At 34.2% G+C, this 22,234-nt stretch overlaps 3 protein-coding genes across 3 annotated transcripts; all 3 read right to left on the reverse strand.

Moving 5' to 3' along the window:
• Window positions 1-357: 357 nt before the first annotated feature.
• On the reverse strand, window positions 358-3,704 carry LOC103497671 (receptor-like kinase TMK4). Its single transcript, XM_008459924.3, has 2 exons — window positions 1,291-3,704; window positions 358-1,016 (listed from the first exon to the last, which is right to left on the reverse strand). Exons 1-2 carry the CDS (start codon window positions 3,572-3,574, stop codon window positions 499-501), a joined length of 2,802 nt encoding a protein of 933 aa, XP_008458146.2. The 5' UTR covers window positions 3,575-3,704; the 3' UTR covers window positions 358-498.
• Window positions 3,705-6,879: 3,175 nt separating this feature from the next.
• Window positions 6,880-17,072, reverse strand: LOC103497670 (DExH-box ATP-dependent RNA helicase DExH9). Its single transcript, XM_008459923.3, has 14 exons — window positions 16,660-17,072; window positions 16,067-16,267; window positions 15,759-15,977; window positions 14,951-15,292; window positions 14,099-14,203; window positions 13,205-13,315; window positions 12,473-12,723; window positions 11,471-11,594; window positions 10,476-10,758; window positions 10,226-10,380; window positions 9,762-9,908; window positions 8,642-8,874; window positions 7,723-7,987; window positions 6,880-7,337 (listed from the first exon to the last, which is right to left on the reverse strand). The coding sequence occupies exons 1-14, from the start codon at window positions 16,927-16,929 to the stop codon at window positions 7,059-7,061; spliced, it is 2,985 nt and encodes a 994-aa protein (XP_008458145.1). The 5' UTR covers window positions 16,930-17,072; the 3' UTR covers window positions 6,880-7,058.
• A 1,972-nt stretch (window positions 17,073-19,044) lies between these two features.
• LOC103497669 (phloretin 4'-O-glucosyltransferase-like) lies at window positions 19,045-21,061 on the reverse strand. The gene is made up of 2 exons (XM_008459922.3): window positions 20,132-21,061; window positions 19,045-19,856 (listed from the first exon to the last, which is right to left on the reverse strand). Exons 1-2 carry the CDS (start codon window positions 21,046-21,048, stop codon window positions 19,265-19,267), a joined length of 1,509 nt encoding a protein of 502 aa, XP_008458144.2. The 5' UTR covers window positions 21,049-21,061; the 3' UTR covers window positions 19,045-19,264.
• Window positions 21,062-22,234: the final 1,173 nt, after the last annotated feature.

A 22,234-nucleotide genomic window follows, 5' to 3' on the forward strand; every position in this document is an offset into this window, starting at 1 on the left:
GGCTATTATGCTTAACTAACACAAGCTGTATGTTATGAACCAAATATGAACTCCAATTCACAAATTCCATACCTATAATAAATTCCTAAAATCATAAACTTACTTAATCAACTTTACGTTAAATGTTTGGATTGATTAGCATCGTGCTGAATCAAGTATACAGTCTTCTTTTTCTTTTTACTCATTGATCTAAGTAGTTGTGTTTGTAATTAGCAAATAGTGTTATCAATATTGTAACCAAATTTGACTGCATAAATGAAATGCATTTGATTAAACAGGTAAGGAGTATATTTATTTATATTTATATATTATATATACTTATCATACAAATTAAAATGGCTCGAGAATCCAATAACAGGCAGCAAAATTCCATAGTTAGACATTAATAAAAGAATGAAGCAAACAAAGAGACAAATGAATTGCACTAAAAACAGTGGTTTCCACTAAAACAAACAGCTCTATGAGATGTTTTGGTGTTTTTGTTTTTGTTTCATTTGGTCACCTGCAATCCATGGAGTCAAATGTATCAGCAAATCCTGAAGGTTTTGAAGGAATGCTTGTGTGGGTTTGAGAGTAAGACATGTCACTGAACATCATTGTGGATGTTCCTTCATTTGCTTGCCATCTTTGAAGAGCTTGAGGTAGGCTCATGTGCAGATCGATCCCATCCGTTTCTTCTTCATGTTGGTTTGAAGGTTTCCATTGCTCGACGAGAGGGCCGAGGATGTTGACAGCATGGCCCATATCGGGTCTTTGATGTGGCTCGCGAGCTGTACAGTGTCCTGCCAACTCTGCCACCTTTAATATGCTCTCCATGGTTTCCTCGTCTGGGTTGAGAGTTTGATCGATCGCTTTTGGAATGTTCTCTTTCATGATCAAGACTCTACGAAACCATGTGACTAGATGAGATCGCTCATCTGGCATTGTGTCGTCCAATGCTTTTCGACCGGTGATGATTTCCATCAAAACTACCCCAAATGCATATACATCGACTTTTGTCGTCACCCTTCCCGTTGCTGTTAAAACAAGATTGAATGAGAAATAGGTCAATGAGATTTGCATATAAACAAATAATTGCATGTCATGGGAGGTCAGTTCACTTAGACTAACAATGCCTATGAAAAACTAAATAAACACGGATGATTGAAAAGCTTAAGCTGTTAAAACTATAACCTATTTGGTTGTAATATCCTCTTCCGAACTCCATGCTAAATTATCTCCAAAATTATAAACTAAATCAATTAAGTTAGAGAAAAATGATAATAGGACACTCGAAGGCATTGTTTATACCTGCATATTCAGGAGCAAGATAGCCAAATGTTCCAGCTAATCGAGTCTCTACAGAGTATTTTCCATCGGGTGCATTTCGAACCAAACCAAAATCAGCCACCTTAGCTCTCATGTCATCACCAAGAAGTATATTAGAAGGTTTCAAGTCTCTATGAATGAAACTTTGTTGGGCTAAGCTATGAAGATATTCTACTCCTCTTGCCACATCTAAAGCAATTGTAATTCGCTGCTTCCATGTGAGAGGAGGATAACCATTCTCTTGCCAATCAAACAAATGTTGAGTCAATGTCCCTTGAGGCATGTACTCATACACCAATAACCTCTCATTGCCATTGATACAATAACCCAAAAGAGCAACCAAATGCCTATGCCTAACTTTGGTAAGCACAGCAATTTCAGCTTGAAACTCACTCGTTCCTTTGGTACCCATTGGCCCAGATTCCATTCTTTTCACAGCAATTTTGGTACCATCATGTAACTCTCCTTTGTAAACAACTCCAAATCCACCCCTTCCCAACACATTATCCTCACTAAAATTGTTTGTCACCTGTTTCAAAACTTGTATCGAGATCGCCACGTTTCCGCCCTCGAAAACGTTAATGTCATTGCTGAAATCCTCACTACTCTGACTTTGAAGCTCACTTGGAACTCCAGCATAGCCATTCAAGCCGCTCCCTCCATCACTCTTCACAATCTCCTTCCCATTTTCAGGATTATTCACTTTCCCAAACTTCTTATGCCTATTGCTTACATAACATTTAAAGACAACAAACAGTAAAACAGCAACAAAAACAACGACAGCAATGACAACACCAGCAATCACACCAGCTGAAACAGAGGATCCATTGGAAGATCCTGAAGTTGTCCCATCAATGGTGGTGCCGTTGGAACCAATCTTCCCACCTCCAGCTCCGCCATCATTCCCTCCATTTCCAGGGCTCAAACTAGTCCCAATCAAAGGATTACCCTTCGTGTTCAAGCGAACTGTTGGAGCAAACTTAGGTATCTGTCCACTCAAATTGTTGTTCGAAACATCAAGATTCTGAAGCTGCGTCAATGTCGTTAAACTCTCCGGTATCTCGCCAACCAAATTATTGTCATTCAAATACAAATTCTTCAGACTCGTCAAATTCGCAAATGCAGGGGATATCACTCCCACCAAATGCTGCTTAGCAAAGTTAACAGTAGTAACCTTACCTTCAGTACAAACCACAAAGCTCCAATCCTGGCAAACATTATTTCCTTCCCACGCATCTGCCAGCGAAATCGGGTACCCAAACGCTCCGGCAACCGCAAGAAGCACCGAAACTTGAGCATCACACGGACCCGGCGTCGACTTGCAGAACCTATTAACACTGCTGAAACTCGCCTGAACTCTTGAATCAAACACAGGCAATGGCCCCTGAAGCTTATTGTTATCCAAACTAACATTTAACAAGCTAGAAAGAGACATAAGCGAAGGAGGAACAATCCCAGTAAACTGATTATCACGAAGCTGAAGATCAAACAAACCTTCACACTTAGAAAAATCCGGAATCTGCCCAGTAAACTGATTCTTCTGAAGCCAAACCTGAGTCAGTTGAGTCATAGACGACAACAAGTCAATAGAACCCGACAACCCATTTAGCTGATTGTTCAACCACAAGCTCTTAATCCCAGATCCACCAAGAGATTTAGGCAAGACCCCAGTAAGATTGTTGTAAGAAAGACGAAGCTCCTGCAAACTAGAGAAGGAATCGAAGAAATCCGGCAAAGACCCAACAAGGTTGGCATTGGCAGCATATAAACTAACCAAACTTGAAGCTTGAGTCAAGTCAGTCGGAATGGACCAAGGAGCAAGATTAACATTCTGGGTCAGACTCAGAATCTGCAAACTAGTAAGGCCTTGGAAGGCACCAGGAGAAACAGAGGAGAAATTATTGTCGTGAAGATAAAGGGTCTGGAGAAAAGAGAGATTAGCAAAAGAAGGGATAGGACCGGTGAAGGAGTTGCGTTGAAGAGAGAGAGAAGTGAGCTGAGACAGAGAGTTAAGATCGGAAGGGAGAACGCCGGAGAGGGATTTGGAATCTAAGTTAATGGAGGTGACACGGCTTGAGGAGTCGCAGCGGATTTCTTTCCAGCTGCAGAAAGGGGTGTTGGAGGACCAGCCAGAAGGGGTGGGAGAAACAGCGGCGGCGAGCTTCTGAATGACGGTGGCGTCGTCGGCGGAGGCAAAGAGGAGGGAAAGGAAGAGAGTTAAGGTGAAGAGAGAGAGGATAGTGAGGATAGGGTTGAGGGAACCCATTGGAGGTTTGAGAGAGAGGTTGAAGATGGAAATGGAGTTAAAATGGTGGTGGTGAGCTGAAGGAGAAGGGGATGAAAGAGGAAGAGTGTGGGGATTTCGTTAAAATTACATCTCCATGTGAAGAAGCATTTTGCTTACTCATTTCATGTTGTGTGTTTTTATTTTTAATAATTCTTAATCATTGTGAAACTGCTGCTTAATTAATTCTTAATTCTTAATTACTATTTTCTATTGTTTTAATTTATTCCAAATTTTATTTATTATTTGTTTGAGTAATACAAAGAAGAAGTAAACTTTAACCTCACACATCAAGTCACTACACAAACAACCCATCAATTAATGCAAAGTCATAAAGTTAAAAGTACTAAACACTTTGGTTCTTCTTCGTGCGAAACATCAAATGGTATTGTAGGTTTTTGGACACTTTAATAATTTAATTTGTTGATGAAAACCTCCTATGTCGTCAACAAAAGCCCGTATTTCATTGTTCAAACCGACCTTGACCTTTCAGGAAGTTCAAAAGAGTAATCGAATTTGTTTCAAGTTTTCAACTCGTAAAAGATAAGCAAGTAGCAACCTCTACTAGTTCGACAGTGCCAATGAACATTTTATAGCCTTTTACATCAATATCAAAGGTTAACCATTAGAATTACGAACAATGGCTCCAAAATCCACATCTTCCTATAATAAAAGGAACCATCAATGCTAAGCTTATACAAATTCGAGTTACTCTTTGACATCAATTCATTTGAACATTATCAATAATACTTGAAAGATAGGCGTTTGGGTCTAAGACAACGCCTAAGACAAATCAAAACTTGGGTAAGTTAGATCTATTTCTTCAACAAGATCGAATTAAAATATGAAGATAATAGGATTTTTGAAAAAGAAGATTAAAATAATAGATTGAAGGTAATCTTATTTTACCCAACCGAGGAAAAAGAAAGGAAATTCCATAGGCAAAAATGGCAGCTTTTTTCTTTCATGTTCCAAACAAGATTCTCATAAAGTAACAATGTCTCATTTTGTTGAAAGTTTAAGCCTTTTAAGGCCACATCTTTTCTTACTCATTATATCCTCTACTTTATAATTTCTTTACCACATCCTTAAATTATATAGTTGTTTTAAATGAAAAATCTTCTTAAGATATTTATAATCATATTGTGAAAAAAAAACATGAAAATATAACAAAAATATATAATACATAATGATGATGAAATAATGATACTAATTACTTTAATGTTTTGTAATTCCTTTTTTTAAACTATGATTTAACGTAATAATACCACTAATTCAATGTTTGATAGTCCTTGAATTAACAAGATGGCCATGGAAATTGCAAGTTCCAAATACAAATTAAAAAGAAAAAACTTGGAACATGGGTCTGCTACCTCTTATGATATTCTATTTTAATTAAAAACATTTCAATTCTAAAATGGATAATAAAATAAAATAAAATAAAAAGATTAATTCTTTTTTTTCAAATGTTGCCCTAAAAAGTAAGTGATTTCTAATTCGGCTCCCAATATATACTATATAATATAATACTTTTTAAAATAATAGTAATATGTAATTATTGGCATCCCATGTTCTATGGTCTCATCTTGTGTCATATTTAATAAAGAAATTATAGAGAGTTCTTGAAGATGTTTTTATTATTTATGGTTGTTGAATAAAATGCATATTTACTTATCTATTTTATTTAATTTTTGTTTCTTACACATAATTTTATGTTATTATGATATTAAAGTGGGGAACTATACTTTTTTTTTTTAAGTTGATTTATGTCTATTAAGTAGATGTAAGTTATATAGCCAATCAATAGATTTGTTTCTTTTACCTACATTATTCATAAATGTCTACAGATGACTTGTGTCAATAGCTAATAGAAATTGAAATTCAAATATGTCACGAGAAGTTAAGTTTTTAAAAACCTATTTTTTAAAAAAAAAATCGTCAAATTGAATAAATTACATCAAACGAAGTCTTCAAAAAGAATGAAGGACAACCAACACTAAGAAAACAAGAACTTCCGAAAGGTCTCATGCAGTTCTTGAATGGAGGAAGAAGGTAGGGCACGAAAATATAATCGTAAACGATGCAAGGAAACATGTGAACCACAACATTGTAGGAACGTATACATGTAAAAGAATAAAAAGTACATGCATGACGTACAAGCTCCACTATAGCATCAACAACATTTTTGGTCTATAAGATATCAACTCATGGCTCATCGAGGACACATATAATCTCAATCAAATCGTATTCAATAAACCTTTAATGATTGGATAAAAGATTCACTCAGATGGCCTAACATATCTAAAGCTTTTCGGGTCTAGTCATGATCAATAATGCACTTATAACCAAGATATTATAGGAGATCATTAGATAGTTAATGCAAATGATCCACCTCAACTCTGTAAACTTTTTTTTCACTACTCCAAGAATCATCAACATTAAACTTCAACATCTCTTTAGAGGGGGAATCATCAATTGTGACTCGGGCAGCTCTCGAACCTCATCAACGTAGGAAACAGAACATTACCAGTTGGATCACTGTGAAGAGAATTACCAATCATATTAAGCATCTAATGAACATCTAAATAACATGACGCGTGGCAGTGACCTTCCAAGATCTATAGAAACTTAGAAATTTAACTTAGGGGAATATTTAATTAGTTATGGTGCGATACAAATATTAAAACAATAAAAATATAGATTGGATTTGGTGAAAAACCACATTATTAATTAAAATAAAATGAAACAACATTACGCGACCGCGTTCCTTTCAACTAACCACATGGCAATGGCATCACCATCATGCATATGATTCTTCCATCTAAACTAAGATTTTTATTTCCTTCTTTTTTTTTTAATTTGAAGAACAATCCAAATTGTATTTTACTTTTGTTCATTAATTTAGTTGACTATTTTAAGAAAATGGTTTCAAGTTTACAATGAAGCTTCAATCTATATTTATTTGTGCTATCCAATTTTAGCGTAATAAGTAGTTTAAGTGCAGTATCTTACCTTATGAAGAACAATGAATGTTGTTGAAAACTTGAATGTATAACCAAAAAAGAAATACAAAGTCATTGATATTAAATTTAGTTCATTCGACATGGCATTTAATTTGCTGTTTGGAATTCTCTGCTCAAGTCTTCTCTTTTCTTCTTACCCAAGTCTTTGATTGTTTTACATTTTATTGTGGACTAAAGTTCAAATATTAGCAATGAACAGAGGGAGAGATAGGGATGGAGTGAGAATTTTTATTATTATTTTAATTTAAAAAAACCAATTCGTAATAAACATAATAAAACAAAGTGTTATTTTCGAATATGACAAAATTGGAGCAAAATATCACCTAGAAAGGTTCTTTTTTAAAAAAAAAGTATAAGAAAATTTACAAAGAGCCGCATATAATTATAAATTAACCACTCAATGTTATACAAAAAAATGGAATAGAAAAGGATAAGGGAAACAACTACAAGTACAAAGAAGCAGCAAAGACAATATCCCTCTTGATTTTGGAAACAGCCTCTTCAAACTTGGTTTCAAGTTCAGTTTCGCCAATGGACTTTGAAGCCAATATAAGTTGTTGCAAAACTTCTTCAAGTCTTCTAATCGCTCTAATCAAGCTCCCCTCAAAAACCTGTGTTATTTCCATTATCTCATAGAATTTGGATCCTTTTGCCCAAGCATATACAGCCTCCATAATATCCGGTCTAAATGAACTCACAAAGCCTTCTACATCGATTTCGACCTGCAATTCGACACACATCTATCATCAACCATTCTCATCTAAGTGGGGTACAAAAATAGGGGTGGGTAACAAGAAATCCTTCCCACCAAAGAGTCGAAATGAGTTTGAGTCATTCAAGAAGTTCTATTTATCTTAATGGGGAACAGTAAATCAACATCATCAAATGGATATATATATATATATAGTTCGGGATGGTGGATTAATGCTTCAATCTAATGAAAAGCAATAGGTGCCTTATCCATTGATCTATCATCAAATAGATTAAAAGAAACTAAAACTCGATGCGACACTTCTTTGAACTTGTTACTAGCTGAGTTTAATAATATAGAGAGTAAACAAAAAGGATTGAGTAAATGAACTTGGACAAATAGAAACTAATGCTAACCTTGCATTCAAGCTGGACCTTAGCAACCCTTCGAGCTGTGTCTTGTAATTGAATGAAAAGTAGCTCAAGCTCTTCCCTAGGCTTTGCTGCATCCTGAAGTTTTTCTTGCCAAACAAAACAAGACAGCAGAGCGACAATTTCCTCCACTTTTATGTCCTTGAAAACCCCATTGAACATCAGCTCTGAAAGAGTCAATTCATTTGCACTACTGATTTCGCAAGCAACCTTGCCTTTCAGTTCCACGACATCATCACTTGTGATGTAACTGTAGTGTGGGGAAAAAAATAAATAAGATACTGTTACGTCAACGCATCTACAATGGATGACATTGTGATTCTGTCATGAAATCTAAATAATCAATTCAAACTGATAACCAGACTATTCTGAATCCATGATACATGACAAGAAATTACAGACAGTTCCTTTCGCATAATATAACAGATTCTTAGAATACAAACGCACTCACCAAACTGGAAGGTTGAAACCAAATATGAGATCGTGTCATTAAGGATGAAGTCGGACAATTATGTAAATCTCTACTCTTTGCATAAAAAATTGTGAATTTTCATTCTAAACAAATCATTTAGTGGTGTATCCATGAAAATAAAATATTCAGAATTACCGAAGTAAACAATACTGTTTTCAACCATTTACCATACACATCTAAAAAATTTGTTACGGAGAACTATTTTATTAATAAAATGATATGTCCATAAGGAGAGCTCCTACGCTAAGGAAGGAACAAAAAGAATTAAGCTGCAATGGATGAATTCTCTCATAGAACCAGATTATTTGAAATTAACTGAACAAACTACACCAACTTTTTAAAATCGTCAATAAATAAATAGTTACCTATTTGGTGACTGAAAAAAGAAATACAACCTAAAGAGTTGTCAGAGAAGAAAAAAAGATCAATTACCCAAGCCTCCGCAATACTCGTTTCCTGGCCTTCAGTTCATCTTTGAAGGCCAATACAGAAGAAGAACGCAATTGTTTCTTAATTGATCTGATTTTAGCTGTTAACTCCTGCTTCAGATGTAATGCTTTGAGCTTCTCCTCAACAAGTGTCGATCTTGCCACCTCATGCTTGTCAAAGAGGCTCTCCAAAGCCTCTGTTCTACGCACAGCCTTTCTGTATGAACTACTTTGGATCTGAATATCAAATGAAGTGAAAATAAATTAAAATCTAGAAAGAACGCACGGTCGGTAGCGGCAAGTAGATGCCAGATTATACTTCCATCTAACAAATGCTCAATCTAAATCAGAGTTGGTTTTTTTAGTGGACGAGTGAATTCAATTATATATCGGTTAAATAACAAATTTAGTCCACGAACTTTCAAGTTTGTGTCAAAAAGACACCGAAACTTTAAAGAGTGCCTAATAGGTCTTTAGATTTTCAGTATCTAACAAGTTTCTTAACTTACAATTTTGTGTTTAATTTTGTGTTTAATAGGTCTTTGTAATTGGAAAGTAATGATACAATGTCAAATTTACCTCCATCGGCTTAAGCTTTCGGTCTAAGAGTGACTTAAACAAAATATTAAGATTTTTAAATACAAACCTATGTTCTTCTTCTTCTTCTTTTTCTTTTCTTTTTAATATCCACGAGTGTTCGTGCTAGTTTGTTTGAGCTTAGCACATCTCGACTAAGCTCATGAGATAATCCATCTGAATCTACAACACTTGGGTGTCAAGGAAATCCATAAAATACTAAATCTTTGGTAGGTGGCTACTATGGATTGAACCCACGACCTCTTAGCCCTTTATCAAGATCATGTCCCCCTATCTACCACTAGGTTAACCCATGTAGTTAAAAAAATCAACTTATCTATCAGCCTTAGAATTGAATTTTATGAGTAAAAGAACAAACTTAAAAGTTTGGAGATAAAATAATTTAAACTTACAGATTTTGCTATACTAACCTAAGTACCACCAAAGATTTCATATATGAATCCCACAGACTTCAATGTAATAGAGAAAAAAATCCTCACATCAACCAAAAAAGATAAAAGAAAATGTATCAGCATTGAGTTGCGTACTTTCATATCCTCTTCTGGATCTAGAAGGGGCACTCCCTTTGGAAATCTTGATAGAACTTCAGAAATCTTCTTCAATGTATTTTCTCGAGCTTCCAACGGCAAAAGATCGTTTGGTATAAGTACACGAATACTAGCTAAAGTATTGATCTGTTGTAAACAAAAAATAAATAAATTAAATAAAAACGGCAGCTGACAGAAGCTGAGAATAATGTAAACAATTTATATTATACTTGGGAGCCATTTTATAATGGTCAAAATCACTTTTGTTATGTTAAAAAACAAATGTGTCTTAATAATAATACAATTTCGATTTAGTGTTTAATTTTAGTATAGATCTTCTCACTCTTAATCTTGGTAACCTTTGATCTCTACTAATCTCTTTCGGGAAGAGATCTAATATTTCTAATTCTCTACTGTCAGTTCACATGAAGATTGTGCATATAATAGATCATCTAACTCAATACCTGAGATATTGGTATAGAAACAACATGGGGTTCTCCGTGCTCTTTCAATTGAATGATCCTAACATTTTTTTTCCCAACGCCATCTTTACTGACAATGCATCTTGTAAGAACGTCCACAGTGTAGTTTGCAGATTCTGGTTTCATGCTAGCATCCTCTGGAACAAAAATTAAAGTTCAGAATCGGAACAAAATTTAAAGCTAAAATTGGAATAAAAAAATATAAATGAAAGAGAAATTATTGATACATCACCTTCAGAAACGCCTTTCACTTTTTGAAAATTAATTATCAATCCCCACGTAACCTGGTCCTTTATGGAAAATGTTGAAGAAATCTCATCATTACTGTTGCATTCTATAGATACAAGCCTCCCAGGTTGCAGAAATGGCAAGCAGTATCTAGGAGACAACACAATGTCACGAATATCCTTCTTTAAACTTTTGTACTGATTTAGCAAATCATAATAATTCTTCAAATTATCTTCCTCTTCAATCACTATGGAATCCCTCTCCTCTTCAAGGCTTTTCACTTGTTTCTGCAGTAATAACTAGAATTAGTATGCCATCTTACATAAAACAGTACACACCACAATATGGTTCAATCTTCTACGTGTTATAGGCTCCTCCACAAAGGAGTGCCCCTTATATAATCATAATTCACAATGTAGTGCCATCTTATATTATCTGCAGTAATAACTATAATAAGTATGACATCTTATATATTATCATAATATAGTGCAGCTATTAAGTAGACATACGGGAATCGGAGAAGCATTTCTCACATCAGTGAAAATTTAATATACAAAGCAGACCTTCAAATTATACAAAAACTAGAGCAGAATTCTCAGCAAAGCCAATCATCAAAGACTTGTAGGTAAGAAGATAACTAGATAAGTTGCATATGCCGTGGGAAAGATATCATATTCAACTAATAAAAACCACTGAGGTTAATGGTAAAAATATGAATAATTCCTTCGACAAACTTCTATACAGTGAGCGTAATAAAGAAGCCAATAGAGAAATAAGCAAAAAAATATGAATAATTCCTCTATGCCATGTTCTGCAAAGTGCAAATAAAATTCAAAAGCTTAGTGATAAAACAATTTTAAAGGATGAAAAACATTAAATAAAACCATGCTAACGCATTATTTCACCATTCTCATATTCCCTTTTCAGTTGCCAAGAATTGATTCTCTTTATTTCATTTAACTTCTTTCTTTACAAGTCACCTTATCTGCAAAAACTAACCTCGAGGTTAGGTATGTTGCGGTCGGCTTGGAACTGGTAGAAGGAATTACGCAGCAGATTTTCAGGATTGCCATCTTCAGAACGGATTTGATTCAAGAGCATGTTATAGCTCAAGTGAAAAGCACTAAAATATAGAAAAGGATAAGATGTCAGACCAATTTATTTAAACAGCAGAACAATTAAAAAAAATAAGATGTGGGAACAAGGCGACGCTCTAATGCACAACCTTATAGGCACAATTAAACACAGAAATTGATCTCATCTTTTTGTTTCTTGCTAAAAGCAACTTTGATTAATAGAAAAATAAAGAATACAATGCATAATGTAATATCGTCTATGGTACATCTTGGTTAGCCAGGTAACTTAATGGCTGATATTTCTGCTTAGCAACTAAATTATTCTTTGGACTATTGTTTACCAGTTCCATAATGAGGGAAATTTGACCCAATTATCAAGGGCCTAGAATGTGCTAAATACTCTAGAAACTCTAATGTTCTTTCCCTCGATGCTGCAGTGTCCATAATTATTCCCACTTTGTTATTATTATAATTATTATTTTATATTATAAGTGTTCGGACCAACTTACACGCACCTCGACAAATTTCACAGGACAACCCGCCTAACTCTACTAGATTTGGAAGTTTCCTAAGAAATTAATTCCTAAGTAGGTTCCATTTGAACCATAATAATAATGTTTTTATTATTATTGTTATTAAAAAGAAAGTTTATGGAAATGGATGTAAATGCACTTTTTCTTCGTCAGATATTTTCAATTCCAATTCATCGCTATAGGGACTTCACCTCTCCACACTGGAGACATTTTATTTTACCAATTCTATTTGGATGAGGGGGGAAAACCTTCTAATGAAGTGAGAATAGCGAGAAAACTCTGCAACATTCCCTGTACTTCCTAACATAGCATATCCGCTGCTTACACGTAAGAACTTTATGACAGTATTATTGATTCTGACATATTGAAAAGTGAAACCATACTGCAGCTACCTGTTCAAGCAATCTGCATTTCCTTTAAGCATCATTTTAGCAGTTGAAGGTTCCAGCTTCTCGTCCACCATGAGGATACATATTCCACGTTTATCAATTCCTCTCCGTCCAGCTCGACCACTCATTTGTATATACTCACCACTTGATAACCATCTAAATTTATCCCCATCAAACTTACGAACATTACTGAATACTACAGTTTTTGCAGGCATGTTTAAACCAATGCTGAAGGTCTCTGTGGCAAACAAACACTAAAGACAACGTTTTAATGACCAAGGAATTTAAAATATAACATGACAAAAAGAAATCAAATATTCTACAGTATTAAATATAAAATGTTTATTTCTTTGCTCTTTAAATGCAGTCTAATTAGAAGAGAAATCATGACAAAAAGTAATCAGTAGCAGTTGAAGCGTACAAAGTGTCTTATTTTCTGTTTATTATTTTACTTTTCTTATAACTATTTTTTTTATTTGAAGATAAGAAACTATATCATCAAAGAAAAAATAACTAAAGCAGATGAAGAGGATGAAGAAGAGATAACTAAGGCAGGGGTAGACACACAAGATATGCACCTTCTCGAGACGAGGCACCTTTCTCTTGCCTTAATGGTTAATAAAACAAGGTCACAACTAACACCCAACACAATTACAATACCAGAGCCACGTGAGACAGCAATCAATCAGATGGTTAATAAATAAATAAATTTCTTTTTAGACCCATAATTCTAACCTTGATTAGCCCTTCTTGAAATAATATCTCGATCACCTCCTTCAAAATAGGGAGCAAGCCAGAATGATGGACCCCTATTCCACGCTTCAAGAGAGGCAACATATTTGAGACCTATTTGAAAGCAATAGAAAAAGGAAGGCCGATTAAATTTTAAAGAAACAAGACACATATTAATCAATTAAGCAGCAATTCTTATGAACAAATAATCTGTCATCCAAATGTTTTTCTAATACCAGAATAAACACAAGTCATAGTACCTGCACAGCTAGACATTAACTAGCAGATCTCGATCTGCTAGTCAGGTTTGCATGCAACTTAGGAAACAGAACTCGAAGGTTGGAAAACATACGTCAAATATACTTGACCTAGTTACATAGTAAAGGGAGAAGAAACTCTGACCAAAAAAGGAAAGAAACCAAGAAGTTACACCTAGAATTGCATAGCTGTTTAAATTTCGTATCAATCGTATAATTAAAAAGCTACAAAGTTTTCACCAACCAAAGATATCAAGAAAATCCGAATTCCTTCAAATTTCCCCATTAACTGTAAAATCTAAAGTAAACTATATTTTATGATAAAACATGCTTTCATTGAGAAACATGAAAAAGAAACAAGACAAAAGGGGCATACAGAAAATCAGCTCCAGAAAAAAGCATCAATGACTAGCTGCTAATAGCTATACAGAAAGAAGGCTACAATCAAGTCCAAACGAATAATGACAGAACTCTTTAGCCTATAGCTATTGAAGCCCAAAGAGACACATTATGCCTAGCTAGGGACAAAACTACTTGCTAAATCTCTTAGTCCCCAAAAATAGCCTATTAGTCCACACCCTACTCTAAAATTGCAACCTCGGTTTTTTATACAAAACTTTGTTGAAGATGAGTGGCTTGCCTGCGGGAGCTTCTTATCATCATCTGAAAGCATATCCATAGCACTCCAAAAGATGGTTTCTATGTTCACCTTTTCATCATCACCGTTTAGATCCAATTTTGCCATCTGTAACAAACAAGGAAACCATGACAAACTTAACAGAAAGGAAAGAAGCAATGACCCATATACAATAGTTAACAACAGGCGAGTCAGAAACCAAACAGTCTCCTTTCAAAAAGCTTGACAACATAACCAACATGCAAATCTTATTATTTAGATAATGATAAACTGAAAGCAAACCGCCTCCCCTTTCTGTCTGTAATCATCCTCAGGGTTCTACGTTTCTTAAAATCCTGAACAATTACTACTGAGAGTGAGAGCTTATTCATGGAAATGCCTCTGTCATGCATTCACGCAATAGATCTTATGACAACGTTGACAAAGAATTTTCTGTTTTTTTTATTCTGTTTTTTTCCTTCGGCTTCATCTTGGCATACTTTTCCAAGAGTTTTGTGATGAAAGTCATACCTCCGTTTTCAAGATTATCTAATAGGAGCTTTTTCTTTCATATCTCCTGCCTCTGTTGGGTATCTAAATCTTCACTCGTTTTAAGTTTTTCACCCTTGAAAGAAAGTAGTTTCGCTTCAAAGAAAAATAAAATAAATAAACTATAAAGTGATATCTACCATCATATCTTCAAATTTTATCGGATGTCCCCAAAGCGACTATCTACCACCATAACTTGGATCCTTAATAGGCATCAAATTTCTAATGATGATACCACATCTAAAAAGTCCATTAAACAAAGACCACAAACAAGTAGTTGCCTAGTAGGGATCGACTAACCAACCACAATAACACCATAGGACATACCTGCATTGCCAGAAATTCACATTCTCTTTTGCTAAAGCTGAAAAGTATAACAGGATCATATTGTCGCTGAATAATCATCTTCACCATCTTAAATATATCACTTTCTTCACCGGTTTTGCCCAAAGTCAAACTCTTCTGCCACTTCCCATTATTTTCCTTTTTCTTGTCGCCGTCACTAACAGGGACAAGTGCATTTAAAGCTCTTTGAAAGCTATCCTCGCGAAAATGCCCCTTTTCATCAACCACCAAGTATAAGCCTTCACTTCCAGATGGGAAAATATAGTGTTGAAGAGGCGTTGGCCGATAGTCAGTATAAACAATATGGCATGGTTGTTGGTGGACCTGCATTAATAGGAATCAACCAAACCGCATATTAACACATCTACAACATGACCTCACAATTTCTTATACATTTATTTATTCCTTCTTATAAAATAAATGTATTGAAAATGCCATATAACTCATATAAAATGAACTTTACAGAGTAAGGCAAGCCATCTAATGTCAAAACCTAATGCCAAAGTTTCTTTCTCCAAGATCAATCCATTCCCTATTTCCTATAAAAATAAAAATTATGCAGTGGAAGGACAGTCTACAAAATTAATATAGGGTCTGATAAATGGGAAGGACGGACAAATTTGATGTTAAAGCTCCCATCAGCATCATGCCAAAAAAAATAACCAACATGAGCTTCCAAGAATAGAACATTACAAAATTATCATTTTAGCTCTTTTTGCAGTTGATCGAAAGGGTATTTTCATTTTCAACTAATTACTGGTAACAAGATTGAACCAAGAAGCGGAGAAACCTTTGCAACCCAATCAGCAAATTCTTTTGCATTTGGTACAGTTGCTGAGAGGAAAACAAATCGAGCATTCTTTGGAGCCATGACAATGCTCTCTTCCCAAACAACACCTCGCTCCCGATCACGCATGTAATGTACTTCATCAAAAATAATCCATGCCACTTCCCGCGTAACCTCTGATCCTTTGTACTGCATGCTTCGCCAAATTTCTGTCGTCATGACCTAAAGTTGAAAAAACCACCCATTTACCAATGGTTTAAATTTTAGAATCCTAAAAAAGTGAAGTAGTGAATAAAAGCCAAGAAACACACCAGACAAGACGCATTTGGATCAATTGTCACATCCCCCGTCATTAAACCAACATCTGAGAATTCTTCTTTAAATTCCCTATATTTTTGGTTGCTGAGGGCCTTTATTGGTGAGGTGTATATGACACGTTGTTTATTCCGGAGAGACATGGCAATTGCATACAATGCCACAACAGTTTTACCAGCTGATGTATGGGCAGACACCTGTCAAAATAACTAAATTATCACTTACTGAACTCTACATAGTAAAAAGTTGTGACAATCCACCAAACTACAGTTGAAGGGGTTGCTCGAGGGGCTTGAAATACAACTAATGAAAAACATGATCAAATTCAACCTCCTTCCCAATACTTGTGAACGGAGCAGAAGCTACGCAAGTATAGTATTCCGCGTATAATAGTTTAGTAACATAAAGGCCGAATGCATTCATTTCAACAAACACAAGTTCCACTAAGAAAACAGTACAATTAATTTCTTTCACACACATAAAAATGTTAATACGAAGTATCTCCATAGAACAATAAAACCCCGTCATTGAACTCGAACAAAACCCAAAGAAACCAATGAAAAATTGGCTGGATAAAAAGTTAAATTACCATGACAGATTCTCCAGTTTCCAAGCACTTGATAGCCTCAGACTGAAAAGGGTCGAGAGAGAAAGGGAAAACCTTAGCCGGTTCCAACTTCTCTCCAGTCGAAGATAGACTTGATGATGGGAGAGGATTAAAAGAACCCTCAGGGTAGGAGACATCGTGAAGACACGCAACTGGTTCGTGTTCAACAATGGCGGGAACATTGGTTCTGTGTTGCTTGGGGGAAGCTTGTCTGGAATCATCTTCGACGAGTTTTCTCTTGGAAGAGCCCATGACAGGTTGGAATTGGGGAGCAGGGTTGTGGATTTCAGGATTTGGAAGCAGAGTCTCTTGAGGGTTTTTCTCTATTGAATAAACCCTAAGAAAGAGTTGCTTGGAGACGGCTGAAAACGGCGCGCCAATTTGTTAACCGAAATTTTGTGTACAATTCCTCTCAACGGAATTTTCTTTTTCTTTTCTTTGTTTTCTTTTCCAAATAGTGCTAACGTCAATTTTAGAGTTTATTCTTTTAAGTTTAGTTACAAATTTGATAGTGTATTAAAAAAACAAAAATTACAAAGATAAATCTAATTATATTATATCATGTATTTAGATAAAAAAGTAATTTTACAGAGAGTTACTAAAAAAGTAATTTTACAGAGAGTTACAAAATGTTTAAGAAGAATGAGAGAGGAGAATAAGGGTTATGATAATCTAAAACAATTGTTGGGTTACTCTAGTAATCCAATTCAATAATGATAACTCTTGAGCCACCTAAAAGATCTTACTCATCTTGATAATTCAAGAAAAAAAAATTACATTTGTTATGATTCAAATTTAGGAAGTTAGTGAAGAGCATACATAGATAATTCATAGAAGCCCCTCACCAACAAACCAAAAATCTAACCTTCGTTTTCTAGACGATCATAGGCAAGACATCTCTCTCCCTGTTTGTTTGATTTTGTTTATTGATTGGATTTTGCCGTTCTTTGAATAATTTCTAATTGATTTTGAACTTTGCCATTTTTGTATGTAACGTTAGCATGTCATGATGTTTTAGTTTGTCAATACATCATTTTGATGAATCTTCTTTTTTTCTCTCTCTCATATGTCACTATAATATAAATTGTTAGAAAAGAAAGAAAAAATAAAAAAAGAAAAGAAAAGAAAACAATGGAGCCAAAAACTATGATAAGACCAATATGATTTTAATTAATGAACTTTTTAATATACCTTGAATTTAATTTCAATAACTTTTTAACATGCCTAAATACAAAAATATTTTATAAGTTTGATAGAAAAATAAAACAAATTTACGTAGATAAGGAAAATGATAAATCCAAAATTCAAGCAACTAAATAAAAAATAAAATTTAGAGTCGAATAATTTTAAGATCTATACTTGCTACTTTTGAAGAGGCAACAAAAATGATGTACTAAGTTTACAACGGTGGATTGAACTAATAAAATCTACGACAATTAATGGATTTGGAATTGAGAGTTAGGATGTGACATAATACAACTACGTGTACGATATTACTAGGAAAATAATTTTGAAAAGTGGGTCTCTACCTCAAAAACATAAAGAAATTAGGGTGGCAAATTTGAAATTTAATTCAAAGTTTGTTTTGTTTTATTATTATTAATTTGATGTTAACCTAATTTTAAACTATTAGACATGTATGAGGTGTGTCATTCAATCACATGTACTCAATTCTCACGTATTCAATAGAATACTCATAAATAGGTATATTAATCATACATCAAATTATATACATGTAGCCTTAGCTTTACGATGTGATGTTGATATACCTAATTTTATCTTAGTACATTAATTTCATATCAATGTATCATTGTTTGAGTTTTATGTTTATTAAAAGTATACTCGACTTTCGTTGCCTTTGTTGTAATATGTGATATTTCTTGAAAAAAATGACAATGGATATTCATTGATAGGACTTTACCCCACACATTACATTAATATAAACACATTAATGTAATTTATATATATTGATAAAGGTGTTTTGCGACATTTTTTTTTTTCATATAGTGTCTCATTCAATTTTTGAAAATTATATGAATCGTACTCTTATTTTGTACCTTTTGAGTAAAGACATACTTTCTCAAATATTAATAGCATTTAATGAACAATATTTACTTCATAAAATCATCGTAGATTTATCTAATAGAAAAAAAAGATATGACTTTTAATAATTGATTAAAAAATCATGATATGTTCAATTCATATTGCTTACCTGTCTTTTACGAATTTTTTTGATACCCAAATATTATAGTGTGTTAATGATTGTGTGATAAAATTAGTTGAGATACATATAAACTGAACTATTATTAATAAGAGATGGATTCATAATCTATCGTCATCTTTTCGAACGTGATATACAAATAATAGCAACAAACCAACTACTAAATATTTTTCTTTTCTAAACGTGTTTTTAATTTTATTACACATTTTGTCTTTTAGACTTCATTCATATCAGAAATATGTCCTCATAAATATTAAATAGATATGACAATAATGTCCTCCAACCCCACGACACTAAGATCATAATGTCAGTACTAGAAATTTTCTCGAAATTTCATGATGGATTGCATCTTTAATTCAACAATATCTAAGAACATACTTGATCCACAAAAGCTTTGAAATTGGCAAATGATGAACCACCCTCACTAGCAGCTTCCTTAGCCAACTTCTTCCATTTCAAAGCATTCCTCCTTATGTCCTCTCCTTTCTTTGAATCTCCCATTACCAACGTCAAGCACCTTTCTATCTCCTCTCCCTTAACCACGCCGTCTTCCCCCGCCTCTAACCTCACCCCGGTCTCTGACAAGTCCTGAATGATCTTAGTGTTGGTCGCTTGATCGGACCACTGTGGAAACGCCACGGTTGGAACGCCGCAAGCCAGACTCTCCAAACAAGAATTCCAACCACAATGTGTGAGAAAACAGCCTGTGGCTGGACTTGAGAGAACCTCAAGTTGAGAACACCATGGGACTATTTTCCCTTGAGTTTCTAGTTTCTCTTTAAAGCTTAATGAATCTTCTTCTGCTTCAGTGTCTCGGATAACCCATAAAAATGGTCTTTTTGTACTTAATAATCCTCTCGCCATCTCCTCTTTTTGTTGATTTGATAATTTTGTAATGCTTCCCGATGATACGTAGACAACAGATGCTTTAGGTTTCGAGTTCAACCAGTCGATATAACTGTTAAGAATATAAATTTTAATTATGTAGGAGATTTATATAAGATGACTGTTACCATTTCTTTTATCTCAAGTAGAGATGGCTAAACCCTTTTACGCATAAACTGATACGTCAGTTTACATCATGATGTTGTAAATAATTGTGTATCTCTTCCTCCAAAATTTTCCACTATATATCTATTTTCATTTCAAATTTCAAAAAATAAAAAAGGAAGATGTGACCATTTTGGCAATCATTCTGTTTTTTGTTTTTGAGTCAAACATATTTGTTCATACCTGCTCGTAGATCGATATAGATCACAGCCAGAAGAAGCTTCTGATGGGTCAGTTCCGTCAAGAAAAACAGATGGAATCAATGGTCCGATAGGCATCAAATGAAATTTCTTAATTGCTTTCACTGCATCCTTCTCCAGCTCTTCAAATGTATTGATTAAAATCTTTGGATTACTCTCTTCTTCTTCTAGTAATTCAAATTGCTTCCTAAATATTATGAGTGCAAAAGCATAAACATCTGAACCACCAAAAAATGATGGAAGATCACGAGCACTCAACAACGGAAGCCCAGGCAATTTAATACTCATTGAAGAACTAGGATCATCCCCAGAGATAATCCTTTGAATTTCGTCGTAATATCCGTTGAAGTAATAGTAATACAACGCGAAAACGACCGCGGGTTGAATCCAAAGAAGAACCGACGCAACATCGAGGGAACGTGCCACCGTAGCCACCCAAGGGAGGAGTATGGAATACACAATACAAGTGAAGGGTTGACCTTGGTTTCTACTCTCCTGGATTATATTCTTCAAAGCATCAGAACCACAACGCTCAAGCTCCGACACGTAATGGTCAATGTCGTCACCAGGTTTGAAACCGTCGTCGTAGCCATCGGAAAAGAAGGCAAATGAGAGATGTGGGAGAGTTGGGGTTTGACCCATGCGGCGGTAGGCAGATAGGGAGGTGAGGAAGGTGACATGGAGATCCCCGTGGCGGATGAGGCGCTTGGCGAGTTGGAGAGTAGGATTAATGTGCCCTTGAGCAGAATATGTAATTAACAGGACACGACGGGGATTGGGTGGTGTTGTGTTATTCATATTGTGGATAGGATAGAACATGTAAGGGATGTGAGGTTGGTTTAATAGGAAAGTTGAAGATTTGGATGGTTTAGGAATGACATTTGCTATGACGAAATTCATACAATGTTTTTGTGACGCATTTCATTTCATTTGGGGGAGTTGTAGTTTGGATTCTATTTTTCTATTTGGAAGGTCATTTTGTGGTCATGATTTTCAAGGACGTACGTGGCCTTATAACAAACTTTTATTAGTTGAAATTTAAATAGTAATGTTGTCATTTATATGCTTTCCATCTAGCCAGATAAAAATTATTTGCATATTATGAATATGACAAATATGATGGCTATCGAACGATTATCAGAGGGTATCAGAAAGTTATCGAATAGCTATGAGAGGGTTATCCACTTTTAAATTTACTACTTTTACGCTTTAGAAACTATAGTGACATATACTCTATTTTCATAATTTTTTTTGATATTTTTGTAAAAGCTCCAAATTATTATTTCAACTCAAAACGAAAATGAAATATTATTGTAACTAGTTTCCTCATAAATGAGTAAATAATTAATAAAGTTGTCTCGTGGTTCAATAATTATTGACTTAAATTTTTAAGTTTATCTAAAATTTAGTATTATTTAAGTTATGATAAATTTTCACACATATGAAAAAATATATCAAAATAGATTTATATCAACATCTATAAATGATAAACTTCTATCACAGGATCTATTACTATAGTATCGATGATAGTCTTCTATCCGTTTCTAGTAAAATTTTCTACATTTCTTACAATATAGATAAACTCTGATAGATAACATTTATTATTATGTCTATAAGTAGTATAAACTGATAACAATCTATTATTGATAGATGGTTTATCGATCATATAATTTGTCGATAGTTTAACTTATTTTTTATATGTAAAAGAAATCCTAAAAATTAATTATTTGCAAAGCTTTTTTTTTAAAAAAAAAAGTTGATGAAAAGTAATACGACGTATTTATATTTTCTATAAAAAAAAATCTCAGTGATAAAAAAATATGTGTCTTCAAAAATTCATATTGAAATTTATCGTATTTTTCTTTGTTAAATAGCATCAACACGATTGTCTTTTAATTTCTTTTGAAAGTAGTTGACAAATTCTCATTTGCATTGCTTTCTTTTTTCGTATGAAAAATGATATTTCATTTTGTTTGTTTTTTCTTCCAATTAACCTTTCTCCCAAATGAAAAAGAAATAAAACCTTTTATTTTTTTTATAAATACCCACACTAACTCTAATTGGAGAAATTGTTTACCATAATACA

This window comes from Cucumis melo, chromosome 11 (genome assembly GCF_025177605.1).
Source record: "Cucumis melo cultivar AY chromosome 11, USDA_Cmelo_AY_1.0, whole genome shotgun sequence".
Taxonomy (NCBI): Eukaryota; Viridiplantae; Streptophyta; class Magnoliopsida; order Cucurbitales; family Cucurbitaceae; genus Cucumis; species Cucumis melo.

Coding starts and splice junctions, on each gene's coding strand:
- LOC103497671 (XM_008459924.3), bottom strand. CDS start 3,574: ATGGGTTCCCTCAACCCTATCCTCACTATCCTCTCTCTCTTCACCTTA. Junction 1,017..1,290: donor TCTTGCTCCTGAATATGCAG/GTATAAACAATG, acceptor TTGTTTTAACAG/CAACGGGAAGGGTGACGACA.
- LOC103497670 (XM_008459923.3), bottom strand. CDS start 16,929: ATGGGCTCTTCCAAGAGAAAACTCGTCGAAGATGATTCCAGACAAGCT. Junction 16,268..16,659: donor AAACTGGAGAATCTGTCATG/GTAATTTAACTT, acceptor TTATTTTGACAG/GTGTCTGCCCATACATCAGC. Junction 8,875..9,761: donor ATCCAGAAGAGGATATGAAA/GTACGCAACTCA, acceptor TTTGATATTCAG/ATCCAAAGTAGTTCATACAG.
- LOC103497669 (XM_008459922.3), bottom strand. CDS start 21,048: ATGAATTTCGTCATAGCAAATGTCATTCCTAAACCATCCAAATCTTCA. Junction 19,857..20,131: donor CTATATCGATCTACGAGCAG/GTATGAACAAAT, acceptor TATTCTTAACAG/TTATATCGACTGGTTGAACT.